Here is a 26,797-nt window from a genome sequence, read left to right as displayed (position 1 = left end):
TCCTGTTGGACGTGTAGCATTCCTGTTGGACCTAGTGTAGGGTGTGAGGGGCTTGGAGTTAGGACTGTAGGGCCGTCTTTGTGGTTTGTGGTCGGTTTCTTTGGTTTGTGGTGTAGGTTTGGTTGTATGATCTTAGAGTTTGTTGGTTCATTCATTCGTCGAGTTTTACTGTGCTGCTTGGTGGTTTGTCCTAGACCCTGGGGATAGGTGTTGTGGAAAACATAGTGTCTGCTCTCACAGAGCTTATGATCTTAGTGTTCAGTCCTTTCACATATGTCTTTGTGGTTATAAATTGAGATAAGTGCTGTGAAGGAAAAGCCAGATTGGGGAGTGTCTCAAGAAAGAAGCATTTCCTTGAAATGACATTGGGTTGAGATGTGAGGGGTGGGTTTATGTTTGATTCATGGCGTTAGATTTGGATGCATCAGAAGGAAGGGAACTGTCAGTCCTGGGATCAGATGAACCAAGGTCTGGGGAGAGAACATATCAGACCTGGAGTTGCTGTTTCACTTGACAATCTGGCAAAGACGCTGAGATCTGCATCGACACAGTCATTGGGTTTATTAGCTAGAGGAGAAAACAGGGACCTGGTATTTTGTTTATTTATTTCTTGGGTCACTGCCACCCTTCAGCTTTGAGGACCAAGAAGTCCCTCCTCAGTGACCCTCTAAGCAAGTACTTCCAAAGCTTAGAGTCCCTGCTGTGGCTTGTGGGGAAAAAATTCTCTGCTTTTGTGTAATGTTTTTGTCCAACTCCCCCTTATTGCTGGTAGTCTTTCTAAGGTGACATTGGAAGTGACTTTGACATGGTCCAATAAAACAGAAAATGTAACTTATTAAAGCCTGATTTATTTTGAGTTCCAAATCCTTTTATTTTTGAAGTACTCAGAACATTAATCTTGCTGCTTAGCTGTCACTTCTGAAATCTAGTGAATTGATTGGAGAGAAAGTGCTATAAAAATATAAGACACAAAATAGGTTTTTCTTTTTGACCACTAGGTTTCTAATGCACTCCTTTAGACTGAGGTTGGGATTTTCTTTAATAGGGCAGACCCTGTCATTTATTATTATTTGCAATAGCCAAACTTGCATCTCTAAGGGCTTCCCATTTTAGGATTATGCCAATTGACTACATTGTCCTTAATTTTTTTTGCACTGACAGATGTAGGATCGGTCTCTAAGATCACTTTACGTTTTTGACAAAGGTGCAGGAGCTCAATGTATGATGCTGAATAAATGATCAAGGTAAAGAGAGTCAAATAAAATGTCTGCTTCTGGATGAGTACTTGAGATATTTCCCCAGTAGCGAAAGTGGCATATGTATTATGAAGTTGGAACATTTGGAATGAGTGTTAGAGAATTGCCTGGTATTGTGTTACTGTTGACATAGAATTTTCGTCCCTTCAAGAATCTATGCTTCCTACTTGATTGAGTCACCATTGTCTGTGATGCTGTCACATCCTAAAGGTTTTGTGTCTCATTCTATATTGTGGTTTTCGGCCTCAGGTTCTTGGGAGAAATTTTTCTGCTTTTGTGGAAAGTTTTGTCTGGGTTCTCCCCAAGGCCAGGAGTCTTTCTGAAGTGACATTGGCCAATAAGACATCGCCATGGCTCAGGAAACAGAAAATGTAACTTATTAAGCTCTGAATTATTTGAGCACCAAATTTTTTTGTGGTTTGTTTTCGCAAGCTTGCACACAACAGACATTAAGTACCCTTGCTAATTGTGAAAATAATGAAGAAAATTCTGTTGCCGCTGATTTTCCTGAATTGACTTTTTCCCTCTTCTGTCCTTTCTCAAGGTTTCTCCTACTCCAGGGAGGAAGCATCATCCAGGCCATGACGCCACGTCCTCATTGTCCATGTGCTGCTTGCTTAAGCTAATGCCTCCAGAACCCCGGTCACTTGCAGAAGAATCAAGCTGACTCTTGGCATGAGGCCCCTGCCTTGTGGGGGTTGAGAAAGACACTGCCATGGCTTCTCTGGATGATCCAGGGGACGTGAGGGAGGGTTTTCTCTGCCCTTTGTGCCTGAAGGACCTGCAGTCTTTCTATCAGCTTCAGTCGCATTATGAGGATGAGCACTCGGGGGATGACCGTGATGTCAAAGGGCAAATTAAAAGTAAGAGGCAAGGATTTAGCTTATTCCATTCTGTCGGTAGGAGTGATGGTCTTCAACAGTTTCCATATAACCACTGGACCATGATGATAACAATAGTAAATTGATTTTAGTAAACATATCTAATCCTTACAATGTGCCAGGCATTGTTAAAAATCTCACATATTATCATCAGCCTTTATTTCTCATAATCACTGTATGACTGTGAGCCCCCATGCAAGACACAAAGAGATTAAATAACCCGGCTGAAGTCACACAACAAGCAGAGCCTGGCGTCAAACCTAGCAAGGGGAATTGCTGTGCTCTGCTGACTCCTGATGACTGAGTTCCTACACTGCCCGCTAAGAGGGCTTGGAAGTAGAAATCCTTCCCTTTGCTCTGAAAGTGGAGACATATTGTATACCCATCTCCTTGTCACAGATTCCAATCTCCCTGCCATCCTTCCTTCCTCAGCTGGACCTAATTCTCCACAACCCAGGAAAAGTAAGGTCATAGTTGAAAAACAAGAAGAAACAATCCCAAAAGTTAAAATTTAGTTTTTGAACTTCTCAAAGCCTAGGTCCTAGGGTTATAGAAATAATATTTCAAAGTAATTTGACTATAGTGTTTATTTCTTAGAGTATAGATTCTAACCCCTAAATTCTAATCTCTAAATACTTCCCTAGTGATTCAGCTAACCTGCTTCTCACAGCTGGCAGCATTTCTGAACATGAGATTTAAAAGGTCTGGAAGCTGTATTCACAGTTCTTTGTTGGGTGGGAGAGAAAGGAATGATCATGTATTCCCAAGTGGACTTTGGCTTCCATACATGCAAGAAAGCCACATGCTCCCTGTAATCAAATAGCCCTGCTCCACGTCTTCGCTTTCCATTGCAGAAAAAGAGCTGTTGAGGCATTAACATTTATAACATCTGTCCAAAACATGGCAAAATCAAGCATTTAATAAATGTTGAGTCCTGCAGTGGACAGGGTGCCTTCTGACTGTAGAGGTTGGAGCAGAGCTACTATTAGGGGGCTCCCCCGCACCCTGGCTAAAGTCCTGCACTTTATAGTTTTCAGAGTTCTTTCACACACATTTGTATTTCATTTGACTCTCCTAGTAACCCTGCAGGAACGTAATTGGTCCCATTTTACAGAGGAAAGGTGAGAAATGTTGATTACAAGGTCATACAGGAATTGACTGAAGTGGGCCTTGAACCCAGGTGAAAGCCTCTAAGCCTAGTGCTGCTCTTTCCATGTGGCAGCACTGGTGATATTAGGCCCTTGTTCCTATGTCATGTGTACTGCAGCTGGGAAGCAAACAGCTAAGTTTCCTTGGATGCCTAGAGGGCTTCCATGATGACAGCTTCCGCTTTTAGTGTCAGCTGAACTGAGCCATGTACTGTGATGTCTCCAAGACTTTGATGCCAGTGAGGTTGAGAGGTTTTAGAGAAAGTCCTCAGATTTCTGTGATGACCTTACTAATTAGAGGAATAATGTTTAAGATTATTAGGGAATAATAGATATGGAAATCTTTTTTAAATACTAGTGTGGAAATTTTGTTCATTTTAAAAGAAACTTGAAAGCATTTTCTTGTGGGTTTTGACCCCCCCAACTGTACCTCAGAAGAACGAAGAGATTGAGTTAAACATTCCTTCAGTACCACTAATGGTCATTTTGCCAAGTTTCAGCTCACCCTGGCCTAAGTTTCTGTCACCCTGGCCCCCAGAAAGTAAAGTTTTAAAGGTTGATATCAAAGAGTTTTGGAAAATCCTTTAAAAAACAGATCAACTCTCCATTGGGTCTTTTGATTCTGGGAAGTTCTTAGACAATGCTAGTTCTAGGCAAGTGAAATATTACAGCAAAAAGAGATTTTAGAGGGAATTTAGAGAAGAAAACAGAAACATGTGATTGCTAAAAAGTGGTCAGTGAGTTCGGCCCCCAGCCCTGTTTCAGGTTCCTCTCCCCTGTTGTTAAAAAAGACTACTTGAGGCATTTTAGAGGGTATCCTTTTAAGTTCTGTCCTGTTATTTTTCCTGTTGGAGAACACCATCCCAGAGTGATTGATAATCAGGGATAATCAGGGAATCTTGTCAGTTCCATGCCTTGCCTGCTAGTCCCCCATATCTGCATTTACCTAGATTTTTGAAAAGCGACAGGAGTATTTTTCTTGTTACTCAAGTGACGGGATACTTCAGAATCATGGTATCTCCATGAAGTATTGCTCTAGTAAATGGAAAAGAAATTGAATTATTTTGTTTTAAATCTGGTATTTTCTACTAGATTCTGTGACCGAAAGGGATGACAGTCACCTAAAATTTAAAAACATTCATGAGAGCAACTTAGAATTGACAATTCTTTTTCCCCCACTTGACTGTTGATCCATTTTCACACCAGGTCTCCTGGCAGCACTGGTAGCAGAACCACTGTTCTTTGGAGGCATAGTTTTCAGTCAGTGCTGACTGGGGAGAACCAGTGCTCAGGCAGATGAGGGTTCCATTTCCAGCCCTGTGGCCCATAAGCGCTGTGGTCTTGGGTGAAGCAAGTTCCTCTTTGATGTCACGTCCTCATTTGTGAGTAGGGATAGCCCGTCTTTGTGGCGGTGTCAGCATGAACGGGCTTAGTGTATTTGAGGGCACTTTCAATTTGGGAAACTCACGTTCTCTTTCCAAGTCTCATTTCTGCTGTGTTGGGTTGTATGTGTTGTATCTGTGTCTTGAAGCTTCTTGTCAGTATCCTCACATAGGCATTCAGTAGGCGGGTTGGCAGCAGTTGGGGGGGTGAGTGCTAACTGCAGTTAAGCATTTTGGGAACACCAGCCCAGGGTTGTTGGTTTGGCTGAAGCCCATCCTGATGGGAAACAGCAAGTGTTTACTCATGTGTCCCCTAGCAGTTTATATGTAGTTTTCAAGTGCACAGTTCAGTAAGTTTTGAAAAATGATTATATCTACATACCCACTTCTCTATTATGATAGTGGAAAAAAATCACTTCTGTCACCCTGGCCCCCAGTTTGGATTTGATTTTAACACATCTATTTAATTGGGCTCTTAAAGTTGGTGATGTGTCATTTAGTAGCTGTCTGTTGGTGTCATAAGCCAACTTACTGCTCATACCAGTTAGAGTTTTGGTCTGTGGTGTTTGGAGTACAGTGGATATGTACATTTTATTTGGGGTACAAAAATTTCTTCATTTTTAAGCAAAGCATAATTATTTCATCAACTTTTTTTTTTTTTTTTTTTTTTTTTGAGATTTCCCTTGACTCTTTCCTGGGTTCTTCAGGGATTCATATGTAGTGTTCCATTTTTCAAGGTCTTGTCCAGAAAGCAAAGAAAGCAAAGAACAGATTATTGAAACGAGAAGGAGATGACCGAGCAGAATCGGGGACCCAAGGATATGAATCTTTCAGCTATGGAGGGGTTGATCCTTACATGTGGGAACCCCAGGAACTTGGTAAGAAAATCTGTTCATTTATTTAGCACTTTTGAGCGAGCATCTGTACATTCTAGTTAATGTTTTAAGAGCTGGCTGAGGAGGGCCTCCCTGGTGGCCCAAGGGGTTAAGACACAACCTATGAAGCTATTCGCAGCCACTGCAGCACGAGTTTGATCCCCTGCCAGGGAGCTACCCACATGGCTCAGCAGACCTCTCCTGACTCGCCTGCTGCTCCCCTCAGCAGTGTATTTCAGTCGATCTGCCTGTTCTGTTCCCTACTCTGTCTCTGGTGAATCCTTTCGCCCCCCTACCCCGCCCTGGCACCCCTGGCCTGTACCCCAGTTCTGGTATGCATAAATAAATAAATCTTTAAAAAAATTAAAAAAGAACTGGCTGAGGAGGCATCAATAAACCAGAATCTAAGTTTCTTGTGCACCTCACATGCTAGCTGGGAGAAGAGCGGAACGTCTACTTTGTGTTAGGCACTGCATTAAATGCTTTACGTGTGTGCTCTCATTTAGTACTCACTGAACCCCAAAGGGACCTGCCCAGGATCAAATAGCTGGGAAACTTCAAAACTGGTGGATGAGTCCGGTTCTCTGACATCAGCTTAGGCACAAACTCCAGTGGTTTGTGCAACTTACTTTTCAGAGTCATGTAATTATGGTATCTACTTACTTTCAAGATAATCTTTCTGTGGTGATGAAAATATTCGGGAATTTCTTTTGGTTCTGATTGCACCACTTTGAGTATACTAAAAACCATTGAATTTGTTCCCCTTAAATGGTAAATTGTATGTATGTGGATAATATATCAATATAGCTGTCATCAAAAAGATCATGCCACACAGAGTTGAACCAGCTAGCACTGCAGACCCTTTACTGTTAAGTGAAAACATCCTTACTGCATTATCTTCTGACCATGAAGTGGATAAGTAATGATTGTCTCATGATTCTTTATTTTTTCACTTTTCACAACAGCCTAACAAGGTAGAATGGGTGTGACATTCATTCCCACTTACAGATGAAAAAACAGGCTCTAAGAAGGATAGTCACATTACGCAGAGTCATCCATCGCATTCTTAGAGTGCCACTACTGAAGGTAGCTTTTGGATGAGGAAAATCCTAGAACTGCATTGCCCAGAATAACTACTAATTATATTTGGCTATTTAAATTTAAATTAAGTAAAATTAAAAGTTAGTTCCTTGGCCATACACTAGCCACATTTCAGGTGTTTAGTCTCCACGTGTGGCTAATGGCTCTAACACGGAGAGGTAACATTTTCATCATGGCTTTAAAGATGATAATACGCATTTGAAATAATAAATTACCTATAAATTAGAAACAAAGGAGAAATTTCAGGAATGTAAATTCTTGCTGGCTTCTTGATAGCTTATTTCAATGATTGCCAATGTTAAATTATCAGGGTGATTTTTTTCTGATGAACGTGCTTATTTCAATAACTGAAGGAAGTCACAGATTGCAGAAGGTCAAGTGAATGGCAGATTTTACATGTTAATATTTATGGTCACCCCTTAGAGTTCTAAAGGAAAATTTAATTCGAATATGGTTAGGGAAGGAGACACACAGGCTGGCTAAGTGTGTACATATTAGACTTCAGGTGGCACAGGATGTAAATGCATAGGGCGCAGTTGGTGGGGGCGGGGGAGGGAACTGAATGGCATGCTGAGAGGGTCCAGGGCAGGCCTGCTGTTTGGGAGGAGGCGCAGCTGAGCCGAGGCGTATTGCAGGTGCACCTGGACGAGCTGCTTGGCTCCATTTGTGTTGGGGAGGTTTCTCCCAGGTTTTGACTGCTGGACCGAGGAACTAGTTTCCCCCAAGGGCATCTTTTGGTATTTATACTTTGGGGGTGGTTTTGAGGAGGATTGTTTTTATTTTGATGGAAAAAACACCAACTTTGGAAGTATAGAAAAATAAGAGCGATTTTTAAAAATCACTGATAATGTTACTGCCTTTTTATTTCATAGACATTCACATGCTAGGCAGTGACTTTATACTTAATTTAATTGATCCTCATAACAACCCTCTAAAGTAGATATTATTGGTATCCCTATTTTATGGGTGATTTTACAAGAGAGGATAAGTAACTGGCCTGAAGTTAGACAATGTGTGGCAGAATTCAAACCTGAATACAGGTTTGCTCCAGAGTCCAGACTTTTATCCATTGGACTCAGAGATCTCTTATGTTCTCTTGCCTCCAAGGTCACCATAGTTACCCTGGCAAATTTCCTTCCTTTTGCTTTCCTAATTTAAAAATTTCTTACAGACACTCTAAAATCCTAGAATTTTTACTTGCTTTTGAAATTCACTGAGGACAGCAGTGAGGTAGATAGCGCCCTCAGTGCAATGACAAGTCACTTATCACCCCATGTCCCCTCTTTCTAGGTGCTGTGAGAAGCCATCTTTCAGACTTCAAAAAACACCGAGCTGCCAGGATTGACCACTATGTTGTTGAAGTCAATAAATTAATAATCAGGTTAGAGAAGGTAAATTTTGTTGTGTTAAAACACATTTTTTCTGCAAATATAAATTTCCTGGCTGGGGCCGGGGGAGAGGGAGGAATTACATTTCTGTAGCATGTTATGAATGTCCTGTGTATCTGATGCTGGCAGAGAAGCCCCCCATCTAGAGAGGACTGGAGGACATGTGGGGGCTGCTTTTACTGAAGGGAATCACCCCAGTTAACAGACTTGTCACATGACTGGCTTTCCTTTTCCTCCCACTGAAGGTTTCTCCTCTGCTGGAACACCTTTCTGCGTTCAGATTCTTTCCTCTCGTGGGTGTCCTAGGCACAGTCAGGCATAGTGTTTGATCTCATTTGATGGCAAATAGAGAACTTGGTGACAGTCCATGGGGAGTGCTCAGCCCAGGCAGTGTGGGAACATCTGGCCTGGCCCTCTCCCGGTGTGGTGTGAGAGTGTGTCTTCAGTACCATGTTTGCTCTGTTTCACTTTGATCCTAGAAATGTTTGTTGTATAAAAACAACCACAGATACACTAGGTGTACTTTGCACAGAAATATGGGACCAGTGTCATTGTCCTGCAGGACCGTGGAGAATAGCGAGTTCCCTGTTGCTTTCAGTGCCATCCCCATGCATCCTTGCCTACCCCTGGTTATTGCCTAAGTGGGTAACTGACAGTAAAGAGACTGCAGGTGGGACAAGGGAGTATGGCGGCGCCTTCTAGCGGCAAATCTACTACTCTACTCTACGGCATGTGACATTGCTTTTGTGACATTGTGGGGTGAGGGATGACAGGTGAGACCTGGCAGTGCAGATGTGCTGATCCCTGCTTGCTGCCGCCTGCTGTGGAGAGAGTATATATCCCCTGATTCATTCCAATTGGTGTTCTTCTTTCTCCTTGACAGCTCACTGCATTTGACAGAACAAATACTGAGTCTGCTAAGATCCGAGGTAACTGTAACTCCACTCACACTCAATTTGTCTTTCTTTCTGACCAAGTCTCTATAAATGACTTGCTTTCTTGTTTGTTTGGTTTTTGTTTTGTTCTTCCTAAAGCAATAGAAAAGTCTGTGGTGCCTTGGGTCAATGACCAGGACGTCCCTTTCTGTCCAGACTGTGGGAATAAGTTCAGCATCCGTAACCGCCGTCACCACTGCCGCCTCTGTGGGTCTATCATGTGCAAGAAGTGTATGGAGCTCATCAGCCTTCCCTTAGCAAGTAGGTGACCTCAAAGGCCTCATCTCCTGAGACGAGGTTGTTTGCTGGGAAACTTTTGGGACCTTTTGTTTAAGTTGATGGCCCATGAGATTGTCATTCACTCACTTAAGATTCCTTGAAGCCCACTGCAGGCTTGCACTAGACACAGGGGTGAGGGATGTGAGGGGCTGACAATTTTTCTGTAAAAGATCAGATAGTAAATATGTTACTTTTTGTGAGCCCCAGATGGTCTGTCACATTTCCTTTTTTTAAAAACAACCTTTTATAAATGTAAAATTGTACTTAACCCCAAGGGCCACACAACTTGGGATACCAGGTTGGTAGTGACCAGTGTCAACATCCAGGGGGATCATGGAGGGCAAGGAGTTCGCTGTTTCCCATCTATGGTCCTATAGGGATCGTCCATTCCCCTAAGGAGTCTGGCATCTAGCAGGGGATGGAAGTAGTTACTTTACAGAGAGATAAATACAACGAAAGAAGTTACATCAGGCACCAAGGTGGGTTGATCAAATCTTTGTCAGCTCTGCCAGTGGCAGGTAAGGCTTTGAGAGGAGACTGTGGGAGAGGGGCTTTTAAAGTGAGCATGGGCTAGCTCTTTCCTTAAGACGCTTCCTTTTCCTTTGAGCTCACTGACCTAGAGAACAGACTGTAGTGTCATGAGAAGCACTGAGTGAGCACAGAGGCCGAGCAGAGCAAGACTGTGGACGCTAAGGGTTGCGAGGTGTTGTTCAGGAAGAACCTCTGAAGATGAGGGCTAGGATTGCAAGGAGATGGGGCAGGAGGACATCCTGAGTGGTGAAGAGCAAGACCAAGGTGTGGGATGTGGAAAGATCCAGGGAAGGTTGTGGACGAGCGCATGGAGTAGCTGTGGCAGTGTGGAAGGCCTATTAAGAGAATTGTGGGACATGGCGCGCAGACCTCTCCTGCCGCCCGCTGCTCCCCTCAGCAGTGTACTTCGGTCCTTCTGCCTGCTCTGCTCCCTGCTCTGGCTCTGGTGAATTCTCTCACCCTCCCGCGCTTCTGACTGTACCCAGTGCATGTATAAACAAACAAACAAACAAACAAATAAAGCATGCCTCAACAAACAAACAAACAAATAAATAAATAAATAAATAAATAAATAAATAAATAAAGAGAGAGAGAGAGAGAGAGAGAGAGAGAATTGTGGGAGTGAGACGACAAAGGTTCGGTGGAACCAGATGGTCCGCAGCTGTGAATCTCAACTGGTAAGAAGCTGCTAAAGATGATCTTGTAGGCTTTTAGCCAGTTCTGGCACTTTTGGGTGGTGTTGCAACTCTGGAGACTTCCGTTGACTCTGCATGTGCTGCTGGCTATGGGGTGTGTGGACAGATGCTTCCTCAGTTTGGCTGTGGTATCATCAGGCACACGTTAGCTTGATATTTTCCTTTTACTCTGAGACTGAACCCCATGTCTCCACCTGAGACCACATGAGTTACATTTATGGGCCACTCCTCGCCCTTATGTTGGGCTAATTAACTAACATTTATGGGGCAGCTGCAGTGAGGGGCCTGTTGGACATAAAAGGATACAAGGATGACTAAGACACAGTTTCTGTCCTCAAAGAGTCCCAGATCCTTAGGCAGCTCAGGGCACATAGAAGGGTCACACAGGGAGACAGGTGGAAACGCTCCAAGAGGGGCCATGTGTGGGAGCTGGTAGGAAAGGCATGTGGGTTTTTGCCACAAGGAATTAGGGAGGCTTCCTGGAGGATGTGCTTTGGCAGGAGTGGGGGCAAGGCCGGGAGAACATGGGTTGTGTCTGAGACACAGGGCAGATGGAGGGGATTGTAGGTGGGAAGGCCAGGCTAGAAGTGGACCTCAGCCTCAAAGACAGACTATCCTTGTTTGTCTGACGTTCTGGCTGGCAGTGTGACTCCATCGCACTGTGGAACGGACTCCTAGAAGGCAGGGTCGTGGGTGGTTCTTGCCCCCACCAGCTCCTGTGAGCCCCCTGCGGTCGTGGGAGGTAGGTGGTTGGAGGCACAGGCTTACTGCTGCCTGCCCTGTTTTGTACTTTACAGACAAGCTCACCAGCGCCAGCAAGGACGCCCTGAGCACACACACCAGCCCCAGCCAGTCACCCAGCAGTGTGCATGGCTCCCGCCGGGGCAGCATCAGCAGTGTGAGTAGCGTGAGCTCCGTCCTGGACGAGAAGGATGATGACCGGATCCGCTGCTGCACACACTGCAAGGACACGCTGCTCAAGAGGGAGCAGCAGATAGACGAAAAGGAGCACACGCCCGACATCGCGAAGCTCTACGAGGTGACTCGTGTGCCGTCTTGGATCTGGTTGGAGAGGCAGAGTCAGTTGTTCCTTATGTGCAAGCCTGCAGATTTTGGAGGATGTTTGGAAAGTTGTTCTTTGAATCATTTTTAGTTTCTGCTAAAGGGCCACAGTGTGCCTTCCTAGCTAGGGGCCTGGGTGAGTCACAGAGTCATCCTGGGTGTGTGGCAACTTTATTCCCTTACCCTCCTTGCCAACTTGAAAATTGGAAGTTGGAGGCTCTGGTGGTCCTGGAATAAGGGGATAGGTTCTGGGGCTGGAGCCAGTGGTGAACAGTGGGCCAGAGAAGTCCTGGGAAATTCACCTGGAAGCTTCAGGCTTTCCTAGTTTGAGAAACTGCCCCTAGGCTGAGGCTTCCCCTTTGAGTCCTCTGAATGCCTCCGCTCATTACCACCAGTGACCTCAGTAGAAGTGCAGACGGAGAGGAATGTAGTGTAGTGCAGGAACGTGGGATGTAGAGTCAGACTGGTGGGGAGACCGGGTTGGCCTAGTGGCAGGCTGAGAATGATTAACCAGGTGGGGGTCGGGCAGGGCCAGTAGGAGTTGGGGAGTTCCTCCGACAGAGGAAACTGGCAAAAGTCTGAGCAGAGAAAGAACATGCAACTCTCTGGTGACCACTGAGTGGTCGCTGTCAGCAGTTCTGGAGGTTGTAAAGGGCTGAGTTTCTGGACTCTCCATGAAGATTACTAGAAACGCTGTTAGTTAAACCTTGTGCTGAGCTGCAGGTGTAGCCGTTATTCATTCCTTATGTGGAGTTCAGGACCTGAAAACTCATTTTTATAAATAGCCACATGCTTTTTGCTTCCTTTTATTTTCCATTCAGAAGGGCAGATTTATTGGGAAAAGGAGAAAAGGAGAAGAAGGTGCCTGCATAGACCCAGGCGGGTAATCTAGGGACAAGAACTTGCTTCCTTCTTTTTTTTTTTTAAAGATTTATTTATTTATTTATTTATACAAGCACTGGGTACAGTCAGAAGCGTGGGAGGGTGAGAAAATTCACCAGAGTCGGAGCGGAGAGCAGAGCAGCAGACAGACCGAGTACACTGCTGAGGGGAGCAGCGGGCGGCAGGAGAGGTCTGTTGTGACATGTGGGATCCTCACTCGGTGGCCGGGGATCGAACCAGAGCTGCAGAGGCTGCGCAACCCAGCGCTCAACCGCTGCGCCACTGGGGAGGCCGCGTTCCTTCTTTTTTGAAGAAAGCCTGCAGATCGCTCGTGCCAGGGTCTTATATCACCTCGTAGACAAAGAGTGTACCAACTAATTGTTTTTCTCTGCCTTGGTACACTCAGTGGCTTGTGTCCTGGAGGGCCTTAACTCCCCTCAAAGTCGCGAGTACCACCCTCACTTTCCTTCCTGCAAGATTTTTGCTTGTAAAGTGGACGTGTAAGTCAGGGAAATAACTCTCGGAACAAAATGAAACAAAAAACCACTCTTGACATTTTTCCATTTTAGAAACTGTTCAGAGAACCGTCTCTGTTGATTGGCTCATGGGTGGGCTTATCCGTACCTTAAGAGAACCACTCACCTCTTCTTTTTTGTTCTTAGAAATTACGACTTTGCATGGAGAAAGTTGACCAAAAAGCGCCTGAATATATCAAGATGGCAGCATCACTCAAGTAAGCTCTTCCTGTTTCTCCAATTCAGTGGTGACTATTTTCTTGCATTTTAGGGCAATTCTTCAGTAACTGAAAATGAAAATCTTAACTCCGTGCTTATCTTCTGTGACTAACTGAAGAGAATCTTTGTCATGTCTGTGGCCCACACTCCCGTGTTAGACTCTGTGTGGCCTCCTCAGGTGGCCCAGCTGCTCTGGTCAAGCGGGTTTGGGAAGGGCAGGAGGGCTGCATGCAGCTCCTGGGGGTGAGCAGAGGCAATAGGCTTCGTGCTCACAGCCACGTAGGTGCCACTTCAGGGTGACACGGAGGTTTAGGGCACAGCAGGCATTTCCTTTAGGGCACGGCTTGGTAACCTTTGACCCACAGTCCAAATCTAGTCTGTTCCCTATTTCTTTCTTTTTTCTTTTTTTTTTTTAATTTAAGGTATAATTTGCATAATTGTGAAATTCACGCTTTTAAAGTGTACAGTTCATTGGTTTTTAGCATATTCACAAGGTTGCTCAGCCATTAGTACTATCTTAATTCTAAAACAGAAATGATAAGTAACCCCATGCCCATCAGCAGTCACTGCTCATCCTGCTCACCCTGTATCCACCAGTTACTCTCTGGATTTGTGCATTTTGGACACCTCCCATGAGTGAAATCACAGACGTGGCCCTGCGTCTGATTTCTTTCACGTGGTATAACGTTCTGTAGACTCCCCATGCGGTACACATGGCAGTGCTCCTCCTTCTTGTGCGGAACATCAAGTGTACAGACCACGTCTTGTGCATCCACTAGTCCTTTCCCGAACATTTGGCTTCTTTCCACTTCGGCTGTTATGAATGATTCATGTACAATTGTTTGTACACGTGTGGATGTGTATTTCTCTTGGGCATATACCCAGGAGTGGAGTTGCTGGGTCCCCTGGTAACTCTGTATTGGGGGAACTGCCTGACTGTTTTCCAGAATGACTGCACCCTTTACATTCCTCCAGCAATGGAGCAGCGTTTCTGTTTCTGCACATCCTTGCCAGCACTGGCTGTTACTGCTTGTTCTTATAAAAAAGTGTTCCTGGAGCACGACCATGCCTGCTTGTTTGATTGCTGTTGGTAGCTGCGTTTGCACCATAGCAGCAGAGTTGAATGGTTACAACAGAGACTCTCTGGCTTGCAAAGATGAAAATATTTATTATCTGGTCCTTTATGGAAAGTAATTGCTAACCCTTTTTTTAAGGATACTGCATCTTCTATAGATTAGAGATAAGTGAGCTAGAATTTGAGGTGCTGTTAGCACCAGCATCAGATTATTTCATCCCCTTGACTGTGCATTTGAGAGATAGTCATTGAGCAGCAGGGATGTGCCAAGCTCTGATCTAGGTGCTAGAGCTGAACAAGACAGTGCCCCTGCTCCGGAGCTGCACTGTTACAGGGCACCAGCCATCACCAAGTGAACAGATAGTGCACAGGAGCACTCATCACTACCTGAGGGGACTAGAACTGGTTGACATGATGGAGAACAGGGCAGCTGATTGCAGATTTTGGATGACCTTGATATTTTGCACACACGGAGGAGAAAACAAGCTAAAGCACAAGTCGTCTTAATACTGGCCCGATGTTCTTTTGGCAAACTATGCAGTAAGAGATAATGAAACAACTTAATTGAATCCTCAAATTACAGTGTACACCAATATTTTCCAGCTAAGATTGATTTATAGACGGTAAAATAGGGAAACAGGGGCCTCCCTGGTGGTGCAAGGGCTCAAGTCTTTAGCACTGTGAAGCTATCGGCAGTCACTGCAGCACGAGTTCCATCCCCGGCTAGTCAGGGAGCAACCCACATGGCACAGCAGACCTCTCCTGGCTTGCCCACTGCTCCCCTCAGCAGTGTATTTCAGTCAGTCCACCTGTTCTGCTCCCTGCTCTGTCTCTGGTGAATCCTCTCACCACCACCCCCAACCCCCGCACCTCTGGCCTATACCCCAGCTCTTGTAGGCATAAATAAATCTTTAAAAAAAATAGGGAAATATAGCTTAAATTATTGCTGTCTCAGGAAGGTTACTGAGCTGGTCATTGCTGAGATTGGATGCATAGCAGAGGTTATCGGAAATGTTTCTCTTCTCGAAAACATTGGTTAAGCATGGCCCCTGTATGAGTTACTAAGCATACAAATGTGAAAAGTCATAATCACTGCACTTGGAATTCAGCAGTCTGGTGGGGGTAATGGACTTCTGAATGAGCAGTGCTGAGATCACAGGGTAACTGTGTTCTTCCTCTGAGACTAGAGTTCAGCCAGCTCTGGCCTTCCCTGAGGTCACCGCCTCCACCCTAGGCAGAGTTATTCCCTCCCTCCATTTTTGATTTGGAATCAGTGTGCTTTTCTCACACAGCTGCTCACACACAGGGAACTATTGTTCATGTGACCCAGGAGCTGGGGCAGTTGACATGCTGCTTTGTGGGGTTCTTTGGCAGCTTTCCAGTTGTTCTTGTTCTCCCTATGTAGTCTTTGAGTGAGAAAAGTCATGTGCTTTCTGCTTTGGTATAGTGGAACCAACTCACTTAGTAAATCACTTATTATGTCTTAGAAGACAGTGAAATGCGGCAAAGTAGGGCAGTAGATTCAGTTGCATATAATTTTTTTAAAGATTTTTTTTATTTATGCATACAAGAGCTGGGGTGTAGGCCAGAGGGGTGGTAAGAGGAATTGTTAGGGGGAAAGGATGTCCTGAGATAATCTCATACAGGCTTTGTGGACTCCACCCCCACTCCAGACTAAAGCCATCAGGACATTGGGGAAGACAAATCCCATCACCACCAAGGGGAGGGTGGCTGGGACCTGAGGCTGGAGTTGGGCAGCCAGGTTGGATATAAAAACCAAACACGTGGGCCTTGCTGGCTCTCTGGCTCGCGATCGCTCGCCTCCTGGCTTCACCACTCCTGGCTGGCGGCCAGCTCTCAGAGCGCCATTTTGGGATTCCTGATCGGCGGATCGGGTAGGACTCATTTAAAACTTTGTCTCCCGCTTTTCTCCCAGAGCTGTACATTTCCTCATTTCCCCTTCCCTTGTAAATAAACCTTTTATTAACCTTTCACGTGTGCCTGCAGTAGAGCATTGATAAGTCCTTTTAAGCGCGCGGGTGAGGACCCACAGTCAGGCACCCCATTTTGTATCGGGGTTGCTCTACAACAGATTCACGAGAGACAGAGTGGGGAGCAGAACAGGCGGATCCACTGAAACACACTGCTGAGGGGAGCAGCAGGCAAGACAGTAGAGGTCTGCTGCGCCATGCGGGTGAGCTCCCTGGCCAGGGAATGAACTTGCTGCAGTGGCTGCTGATAACTTCATAGTGCTGAGACTTAACCCCTTGCTCCACCAGGGAGGCCCCCAGTCACATATATTTTGATGATGAGTGTAAGTAATAGCTAGTCCTGTCCTCAGAGACCTGAAAACAAGTCTGTCCCCAAGAGTGGCTTCCAGTTGGTTAGCATATTTTGAAAAGGAATGAACACTGCATTATATATAAGTTTGAAATGCCACTTGGAAAGAATTAACTGTGTCTCCCTTTGTGAGGCCTCAAACTTTAGACTCTTTGACACTACCCTCTCCAGTCAGTGTGACAAAACTTGGATCAAACATCTCTGATTTCTCCTTAGTGCTGGAGAGACAACCTATAGTCTGGAACATGCCAATGACCTTCGGGTGGAAGTACAGAAAGTATATGAGCTAATAGATGCTCTGAGGTAAGTCCTGGCAGGTGCTGTCTATCCTGCTGCCTTGAGTGGAGCAGGTGCTATTTTGATGAGGTGGTGGGTGGCTGGCAGACCTGAGCTCCCTCCAAGTCCTGGTAACAGTGGGTATGTGTTGGAAGGAGGCTGAGGGAGGTGCCATCCCCGGCACTCTTCATCTCAATGACTGTTGGCCCAGGATTTTTAATGTGCATTATTGGTGAAGCACTAGGCGCTAACTATTGACACCAGCTACATGCTACTCACTGGATATCTTGCATAGAGTTGCTCATTTATTCTGCCAGAGTTACCCTGTGGTGCAGGGACTAATATCCCCATTTTCTAAGTGAGAAAATGTACCACAGCTAGCAAGTGGTGGTGCCAGGCTGGAAACTTAGCTTCCATCTTCAAGTTAACAGCTGCCTTTTAACCTGTGCTGGCTGCTGGGGTTACATCAGCCCTTGAGGTGTAGGAAGTACAGTGACTCAGGAAGAACTGGAATGAGGAATCTTTCCCTATCCTTGCATGCACAACTGGCTCCATATTGGGTTGTCAGAAAAGTCATGACGTATTTTTTCTATTTTTCAAGCAAAAATGTGTCATGACTTTTCCGACAACCCAATAATTTCTAGGGCCTGGTACAAAATTGAAAATTTTGAATGAAAATTAAAAAATTTGAGTGAAAATTCAAGTCCCTTTTTCAAAATTATTAAGACCCATTAAGAAATGTGGTCCTGCCTGGTGGTGCCGGGGTTAAAGTCTCAGTGCTATCAAGCTATCGCCAGCCACTGTGGCATGAGTTTGATCCCCGGCCAGGGAGCTACCCACATGGCACAGCAGACCTCTCATGTCTCACCTGCTGCTCCCCTCAGCAGTGTATTTCAATAGATCTGCCTGCTCTGCATCCTACTCTGTCACTGGTAAATCCTCTCACCCCCTGCGCCTCTGGCTTACACCCTAGTTCTTGTGTGCATAAATAAATAAAATAAATCTTTTTTAAAAAAAGACTCATTAAGAAATTTGAGGCCGTGACAGTAGAATAGCTTGGTTGCACAGGACCCTCAATGTGCTGATTCTCTCAATGGCTGACTGTGTGTCATGCACCCCATGCTGCGTTAGTGGCCTTGGGTGTAGCCAAAGGGTCAGACTTCAGGGACACTCCCATGGAGTTTAACTCTTTTCCACAAATCTTCCTTGACAACTCGGAGACTTTTCATCTTTGTTTCTGAGGCTGGCAGCACCCATTGTACTGATGTGTTTGTTCCAATCCAGTAAGAAGATCTTAACCTTAGGCTTGAACCAGGACCCTCCACCACATCCAAACACTTTGCGGCTGCAGAGGATGATCAGATACTCGGCTACACTCTTCGTGCAGGTAAAACCTGAGGAGAAGACCCATCACACACTCCTACCCTGCTCTTCTGCCTCTCAGGGAAGACCATGCCAGCAGTTTGCTTATTTTCTGTTTGTGTAGGAATATATACATGGTATATTTTTTTAAGATTATAAATGCATTACACCACATTTAGAGAAAAGTCTGGATTTCCAACAGAAGTGAAAACTACTTTTAATACTGTGGCCCAGTACAATCACTCATGAGTCATTCTGGTATATTTTCTTCCCCATTTGTATTTGTTACATAAGTCATTACAATTAGGACATATTTGCAAGTTTATGTCTTTTTATCACTGAATTTTATATCACAAGCACTTTTTTACCTAGCTCTCAGATACTTTGAATGGCTGCAGAATACTGCTTTGACTGTTTATGCCATGCTTTATTGAGCCACTACCCTTTTGTGGGTCATTTAATAGATGCCCATTTTTTGCTATTAATGAATATCGCCTGAGAGACAGTTGTACATAGCCTTTCTTCCTTGGATGGGCTTCTAAGGGACTCTTCTTCGACCATTGGTTGGGGGGGAAACAACTGATTCAAGGATAGAATACCTCGGTGGTTCGATCTGAGTTGTTTCTACTTCAGAAAGCCTCTTCTCAGCAGGTCCCAGTTAACTGCCTTCAGGCTCCCTGACAGATCTCACAGAGGCTTGGCAGGTTCTCCCCAGCACTTTACTGCAGAGAGGTGGGCCCTTTCTCCTTGTGATTTTTACTTCTGGATTTAGTCAGTACCAGCTAGGCACCAGGCAGTGTTTTAGGTGCTGGGCATCCTACTGTGGGCAAAAAGACAAACATTCCTGTTCTTATAAAAGCTTATATTCTAGAGAATGGGTAGATAAGAAATAACTAAAAGATATGGCTTCTAAGATGGTGCATCGTGCTGTAGAGAAAGGCAGAGCAGGCGAGGTGGGTGGAGGCTCACATGGAGGCTTACAGAGCTACCCTAAACTCTTCTAGGTAAAAAATGAACCTCAACCAGAGTTTAAGTATAAAATTGTGACTTCCTACAGGAAAAGTTGCTTGGCTTGATGTCACTGCCAACCAAAGAACAGTTTGAGGAACTGAAAAAGAAGAGGCAGCAGGAAATGGAGCAGAAGAGGATCCTGGAGAGACAGGTGAGTGGAAGCAGGCTGCTGGGATCCGCTTCCCCCTGCAGCTCTCGGCACAAGGCCTCATGGGCTCCCCAGAGGTCCTTTGATGAGGTTGTAGTGAATCAGAACCTCTGGCTCAAAAGTTTACATTTTTCTTTTGGGCCTCACCCTCCTCTGTAGACACCAAAATTACTGTTTTTCTCTCTAGGTCCTTATTTTTCCTTTAGCATGTCTGAGATCTTCTGTCCAGAATACCAGAGGGACTGGCTGTTCTCCCTCTGGTAGAGGTTGCAGGCAACCCAGACACCAGGGAGTTTTTCATAGAACTCTTTGGGATTTGCACTCTTAAGCAGAAAGTGACACACGTGTTTGATGCTGTGCAAGCTCCTGCATACATCGTGGTGGTAGACCGCAGAGGTTTGAGACAAGTGGATGGCCTGTGACTCTTAAGGCTGAGAAAACCTTATCCCTTAACTTACTGTTATTCATTATTTTTAAAAACAGGTTTGTCCCTCTTGTCCCCCTGGATAAAAAGCATGACTTGATGTTAGCAGCTGGGTGTCTTAGTCCCAGGGAGGGCTTAGTGACAGCAGGCTGTGGAGGGTGGCTGATGGTGTGGCTGCTGGTGACATGGTGACCGTGTTTCTTCCCTTTGGCTTGGTATTTCCCCAGGCTGCCTTGGAATCCCAGCGAAGACTTGAGGAAAGGCGGGGTGACCCAGCATCTCGTGCAGCCAATGGGGAGGTGTCGTCCCTTCGTGGAGGCCATGCCCCTTTGAGAAAGGCTGAGGGCTGGCTCCCGCTGTCAGGCGGTCAGGGGCAGAGTGAGGACTCGGACCCCCTCCTCCAGCAGATCTACAATATCACCTCGTTCATCAGTCAGGCCAAGGCTGCTGGCAGGGCCGATGAAGTGCACACCCTGCAGGAGAACCTGCGGCAGCTGCAGGATGAGTATGACCAGCAGCAGACGGAGAAGGCCATTGAGCTTTCCCGCCGGCAGGCCGAGGAGGAGGACCTGCAGCGGGAGCAGTTGCAGATGCTGCAGGAGCGCGAGTGGGAACGGGAGCGGGAGCAGTTCCAGACGGCGTCTGTGCATACTCGGACTCGGTCCCTGGACTTCCGAGAAGTCAGGCCATTTCAGCTGGAGCCTGGTAGGGAGCCTCGCACCCACCTTGCTTATGCTCTGGATCTAGACTCCTCCCCAATTCAGAGGAGTGCCGCTTCTGAGACCCCTTCGCCCAGCTCAGCTCAAGAGCCCGTCAGAGTATGGTCTGGGCCGCCAGCCCTTGGGCAGGAATTCCTCCCCCAGGACACCGTGTCACAGCAAAATGAGGTGTCCTCCCTGAACCCCTTTGATGAGGAAGACCTGTCCAGCCCCACAGCAGAGGGCACAACCAGCCCTCTTGCTGCAGACCTTTCCTCTGGCCCTTCAGCCCACGTCCTGAAAGAGTACAATCCCTTTGAGGAAGAGGAGGAAGAGGAGGCAGGGACAGGGAATCCCTTCATTAGCCCAGACAGCCCAGCACCCAACCCCTTCGATGAGGAAGAAGAGCATCCCCATCAGAGGCCCCTGAGCCCTCCTGTTCCCAGCAACCCCTTTGAGGAGGCCACCTGTACCAACCCCTTCGAGGTGGACAGTGACAGCGGGCCGGAGGGCGAGGAGCCCATCGAGGAGGAGCTGCTCCTGCAGCAGATCGATAACATCAGGGCGTACATCTTTGATGCCAAGCAGTGTGGCCGCCTGGATGAGGTGGATGTGCTGACGGAGAATCTGAAGGAGCTGAAGCGCACCTTGGCCAAACAGAAGGGGGGCGCTGACTGACCAGTGGAAGGGCAGGGCCCAGTGGGGTGGAGAGAGGGCTGGTGGGGTTGATGGAGGAGGAGAAAGGGCAAGAATTAAGATACATGCAGGTTGAGGGAGGGAATCTGCTGTTTCTTATCCTGCACGTGAAATATTTTCACTACAGCGGAAAAATAAATCGGGAGCTAGAATAGGGAGAATCAGCAGTCACTTCACTTGCAATTTCCTGGTTTTGTGGGTTTTTTTTTTTTTTTTTTAAGTTGGGTTTTTCCCTTAGAAGGGACTTGAAATCGTAACCGCTGAGATGTAACTGAATACAGTTCTTTCGGACCCAAGGTAGAAATGGCGGTTGTGCTCCTGACGGGCCCATTTGTCCGGCCTCAGGCCATCATGCAGTATTCTAGGGCAGCCTTACGCAGGGCCCTTTCTTCGGCCCAGTCAGACAAGATGGACTCATTTAGACCTTGCTCTGCTCTGGCAGAGCTGCCCCGTTAGACTGGGCCCGTCACCCTGGGCTTCCTCTAGAAGGTGGGGTGGGGTGGGTTGTTTGCTAGGAAGGTAATGGAGGAGCGCTCAGGGCCTCTTTTAAAGAGCTGGTGATGGGGTAGTGATGTTTTACCAAGGTCTGTTTCCTTCTTAGTTTGGAATCTGTCTCTTTCAAGGAATTAATCTCCCAGTGCAGGGCATCACAGTGATTCTGGTGATGCGCCGCTCAGCACGCAGGAGTGGGTGACCTTCTGTTTGATAGAGGTAGTAGTATTTGCGAGGAGAGTCCCAACCCAAGTGTTGCTTTGTTGGAACGGAATGACTGATGGATCAGTTGTCCTTCCACCAAGAAACCTCCCTCCTTTGGCAAAATTACTCTCACCTGGCTTTTTCAAAGGGACCAGCCTAGAACTTAGGGATTAGTGATGGGGACTTTGTCAGGAGAGTGCAAGCTTCCCTGAGTCAGAGAGAAACGCATTTCCTAGGTTAGTTGATTAGCCTTCTTCCCTTTTGGTCCATCCTGTCCTGACCTGGGACACTGGTGAGATTTTTTTCTTAACAGTATTTAGTATTAAGAAACAGATGCTTGAAGGGGCTGGATGCAGGATTATTCTGGTAGCACCACAGTACTTGAACTCTTTACCAGTTAGGGGCAAAAAGGGGAATTGTTCATTTAGCTCTGGTGCTTGGTTTACAGGAGTAGAACCCTCCCCCCTAAATGAAGTCTGACATGATGATTCTCACGTGCGCTCGCCCTGGGGTGAGTCGCTGCAGTTAATGAACAATAACTGGTCACTGGTCACTTTATATCCCGTAACTAAATCACACTCTCCCCGGTGTGAGAGCTGAAATGCATCTTGTTACATTCTGGGAAGGCACCTATTGATGTCGGGAATGTCTAAAAAGCATTGTGGTGTAAAAATCCTCTGTATTTGTGGTGACGCTATTCACGTTTCTCTAGCATGTACCGGACCCCCGGGGCCCTTGGCACTGGGTTCTGTCAGGAAGGGATGTGAGTGGGTTGCACCAGGTTTCCCTCGGGGGTGCGGGGGGTTGCTGCTGGGCATCCGCATGTTGCCTGGTGCAGGCCACTTTCCATCCAAGGCCACATCCTTGGTGCTTAATTCAGGAGGGTTCACGGATGTCCGCTCAATCCTTCCTGCTCCGCCTGCCTTTTCTCTAACTGAAGAGGAGGAGGCTCTTTGCATAGAGAAGTGGGCAGTTCGGGAGGGAAATGCTGCTTCCCGTCATAATTACGTCTCTGTGGGAGGAGCGTCTCAATCAGCTGGGGATTTCAATGAAGAGTAGTGAACTAACATACCCTCTCCCTGAAACCAACCCCGAGTAGCAGTTTGTGAATAATTAAGAGCATAAGGAACACATATAAGAAACATTTTTTAAAAATTAAAAAAATCACTGAATATACTAAATCAAACTAAAACCTGATGTGGGTGAATTATAGCTAGGGCCTCCCATAGCCACAGCCATGACAGGAGGCAGAATTCTCTGCCCTTCATTTCCCAGATTTCACGTAGGCACCGAGTTGGATTTACAGCGAAGGCGCCTAATGGATTGCAACACACTTCAGGTTCTAACCTCTGGATAGCGCACCTTGGCACCCGGCTCCACCCCATCGGGAAATGATTTGTTCGTGCGAGAGCGCCGGTGGATCCCCTAGACATCCCCCATGGACGGAAGAGCCTGGGGATTCGGGCATCACATGAAGGTGGCGTTTTCCTTTTATGCCTCAGTTGTATCTTTCCCTCTCTAATACACTAAGGACACTCCTCGTGTCTTCGCTGTGTAGAATATACTAAAATGTAGAGTCGCCTTCAGCCACGTGCTAGGTGGGACGCTGGTATGATGGGGCGACGGAACGTAAGAGAGAAGCTGGTCTCTACCAGTTCCCAGGCTGGGGAGCAGGTCGTGCTGGTCATCAGCGACAGTGTGCGGGTCATTGATTTGCATGCACTACTCTGGGACCTTGTATTGAACCTTTTTAAAAAAATAAAATTACAGATGTAGTGGTTGGGAGTGTGTCTGTGTGTGCATGGGTGTTACAGAGAATCACCAGATAACGTCCCCATTTTTAAAAATTTTAAACTAAGAAACCATGAGGGACAGAAAACATCAGAGGTTACCTGGGAAGGGGGAAAGAGACCAACTCCAAGGGCAGATATGGGGGGAGGGGCGTGGAACTTCATAGAATGAGTGGGAACAGAACCAGCAGATTGCACACAGAAGGATGATTTTACTGGATGCAAATCCTGCTTTTTTTTTAAAGAGTGAAAAGAGCCTAAAAGATAACTCATATTTTACTGTTCCTTTCTGCACATCCATAGGGATTTTTACTGTCTACAAGAAAAACCATAAGCCCTGATTTTTTTTTTTTCATGCAGAAAGGAACAGTAAAATGTGAGGTATCTTGACTATACAAAATGTTTTTTTTTTAAAGATTTATTTATTTATTTATACAAGCACTGGGTACAATCAGAAGCGCGGGAGGGTGAGAGAATTCACCAGAGCCAGAGCGGGGAGCAGAGCAGGCAGAAGGACCGAAGGACACTGCTGAGGGGAGCAGCAGGCGGCAGGAGAGGTCTGCCAGTGCCATGTGGGACCCTCGCCAGCAGCCTGGGATCGAACCGATGCTGCAGAGGCTGCGGGCAGCTTCACAACCCAGCACTCAACCGCTGCGCCACCAGGGGAGGCCCCCTATACAAAATGTTTTAAAGAAAAACATTTTTTTGTATCTAATAATTTGGCCTGGATTTTTTTCCTGGGAATGAAAGTGTTAGAAGTGCTTATTTAAAATTTCACAAGTCTCACGTTTTAAGGTGTTAGAAAATAATGTCAAGACTAGTTCCACAAGTTATTTTACTATGAATATATGTAAAACTAATTAAAAAAAACTTTTAGTTAAAAAATGGAGTTTGGGCAGTCAAAACAAATTTTCTTAATATACAAAAATTCAACTGTAACGTTACCAATAAACTCCATATTTAGCTAAAACTTGACCAAATTATTTATTAGAATTTCAAAATAGGGCCTCCCCTCCTCCTCCTCAGCGGGTTGAGCCCAGCACTTTGAAACTGTCCGCAGCCTCTGCAGTGTGGGTTTGATTCCCAGCCGGCCAGGGAGCTACCCACATGGTGGGGCAGACCTCTCCTGTCTCTCCTGCTGCTCCCCCCAGCAGTGTATTTCAGTCAATCTGCCTGTTCTGTTCCCCACTCTGTCTCTGGTGAATCCTCTCACTCACTGCACCTCTGGCCTATACCCCAGTTCTTGTATAAAAATAAACTTTAAAAAAATTCAAAATACACACATATGGAAGTATGTAACTGATTATTTAGAACCGCCTCAAAATCTATTAAAAAGATAAACTAGCTTTGCCTCTACAGCCTCCAGCTGCAGCGAGGACCTGCCAAAGAGGCTGCTATGGGGGTTATTCCTTTAGCTTGTGGTGTGGGTGTGTGAGATGCTCGATACCACCCAGGGGAGGATGCAGAAGTCTCTGAGAAGAGACCAATAAAGTAGAAATGTGCCTCCCTCATTTTTGAAGCACTTCTTTTTGGTTTCGGATTCTGCTTCATCATCATCACTTCCATCACTGTTCTCGTCCTCATCTTCCCTCCTTAACCATTTTCAGATATGTACTGGCTCAGATCTTCCTAGGTAACACAGCTACAAGAAACTGAAAAGTTGCCCATTCCCTGGAGTATTTGATAAACCACTTTACTTTTCCTCTGGCCTGCCTGGAAGAATCGGGGGCTTGATATTAAACAGAATTCCGTGGCTTTGGCCATGAGCACCAGCGCCTCCTGCTTGATGCTGACCCTGGAGCTCTTCATGCTGAAACACACGCGGGACAGGGGTGACAGGAGCGCTGCTCCCTGCACTCGTCTGTCAACGACCATGTCCGCCATCTTTCCATCTCTTCTCCGGAGCCACCCCACCACGAGACCCTCCTAGTCTTTTGCCCTGACACTGCCACTTCCTACTCTTTTGCCAGTGCCCCCCATTGGCCAAAACTAACCGAGGCCAGAGGGCAAGGGAGCCTGTTTGTAGCCCTTTTAGGGTAGGTGGTCCAGGTGGAGATGAGCAGCAGGTGGGGAGGGTCCAGACGTGGGCAGTGCGCGATCTAATCAGCCTTCTGCCAAGGGGCATTTAAATTTCTTTTATTGGCTGTAACAGATAATGCTGCAGCAGACATCACACCTATCTGCACTCAACTAAAAGCAGAATCGAAACTAAGTCAAGAAATATGCTTTTAAAACTTCGGCTTGTTCCAAACTTACTTCCAAAATAGCTCGAACAGTTCAAACCATCACCTCCTAAGGTAGTGTTTCCTCACCTGTCTAACTCAAAAAAACTTTCTATAGGTAAGAGGTGAACAAGAATCCTACTCTAGCTCACTTTGAAGAGATGACTTCACGTGTTAATATGCCATGTGAAGACCTTTTTGGCTTACGCAAAAGGAAATGCTAGGGAAAAAAAACCACCAACAAAGGAAATGCAGTAAAGCTCATGCTTCTGACCAGCTCCGCGGAAGACCAGACCCAGGTAAGGCAAGAATCAGTGCATTGGAGATGGATTAATAGAAACTTCCCTACTGAAATGCAAAGGGAAGAAGCAATAAAAAGAACAGAAAATGGAATTATAGGACAAACATGAATGTTATCAAACAATGAAACATGTTTGTAATTAAAATACCAAAAGGGTGAAAAATTAAGATTCAAGAAGAAATATTTGAAGTAATATAATAAGCAGGATAAATATGGGGGAAAAAGCTCTACTCAGGGTATCTTACTCAAACCATAAAAAAGCAAAGTCAAAGACACTCTTAAAAGAAGCCAGAAAAAAAAAATCTTACCTATAGAGAAATAAAGAATTGGAGGTCCTTAGCTACCAGGTAATAAGAGAACAGAAGAAATACTTAAAGTGTTGAAAGAAAAGTCCCCACCAACCTGAAATTCTACACCTGGCAAAATCAGCCTTTAAAAGTGAAGGCGAAATAAACACTTTCTCAGGTGGGTGAGAAATTCAGAAATACATCTTATCCTTATCCATGTTTTGCTCACGAAGAAAAAGTGGCAGGTCAGAGTTAAGTGGCTGAACTGGGGAGGAACAGATTCCAAACTTTTCCATCTTGCAAATCATTTTTAAAAATCAGT

The 26,797-nt window shown here is 45.9% G+C and overlaps 1 protein-coding gene across 1 annotated transcript; it reads left to right on the top strand.

Annotated features, from left to right (window-relative positions):
• Window positions 1–1,971: 1,971 nt before the first annotated feature.
• RBSN (rabenosyn, RAB effector) lies at window positions 1,972–21,161 on the top strand (the record flags this gene model as incomplete). The annotated part of the gene is made up of 11 exons (XM_084248024.1): window positions 1,972–2,119; window positions 5,405–5,545; window positions 7,934–8,034; window positions 8,915–8,960; window positions 9,066–9,227; window positions 11,269–11,510; window positions 13,078–13,148; window positions 16,781–16,867; window positions 18,125–18,227; window positions 19,260–19,364; window positions 20,013–21,161. The coding sequence occupies 11 exons, from the start codon at window positions 1,972–1,974 to the stop codon at window positions 21,159–21,161; spliced, it is 2,355 nt and encodes a 784-aa protein (XP_084104150.1).
• Between the last annotated feature and the right edge of the window lie 5,636 nt (window positions 21,162–26,797).

The sequence above is a fragment of the Talpa europaea genome, assembly GCF_964194135.1.
Source record: "Talpa europaea genome assembly, chromosome: 11".
Classification (NCBI taxonomy): domain Eukaryota; kingdom Metazoa; phylum Chordata; class Mammalia; order Eulipotyphla; family Talpidae; genus Talpa; species Talpa europaea.
Note: the sequence above shows the minus strand (reverse complement) of the source record. Positions and strands in the feature narration are given on the sequence as shown.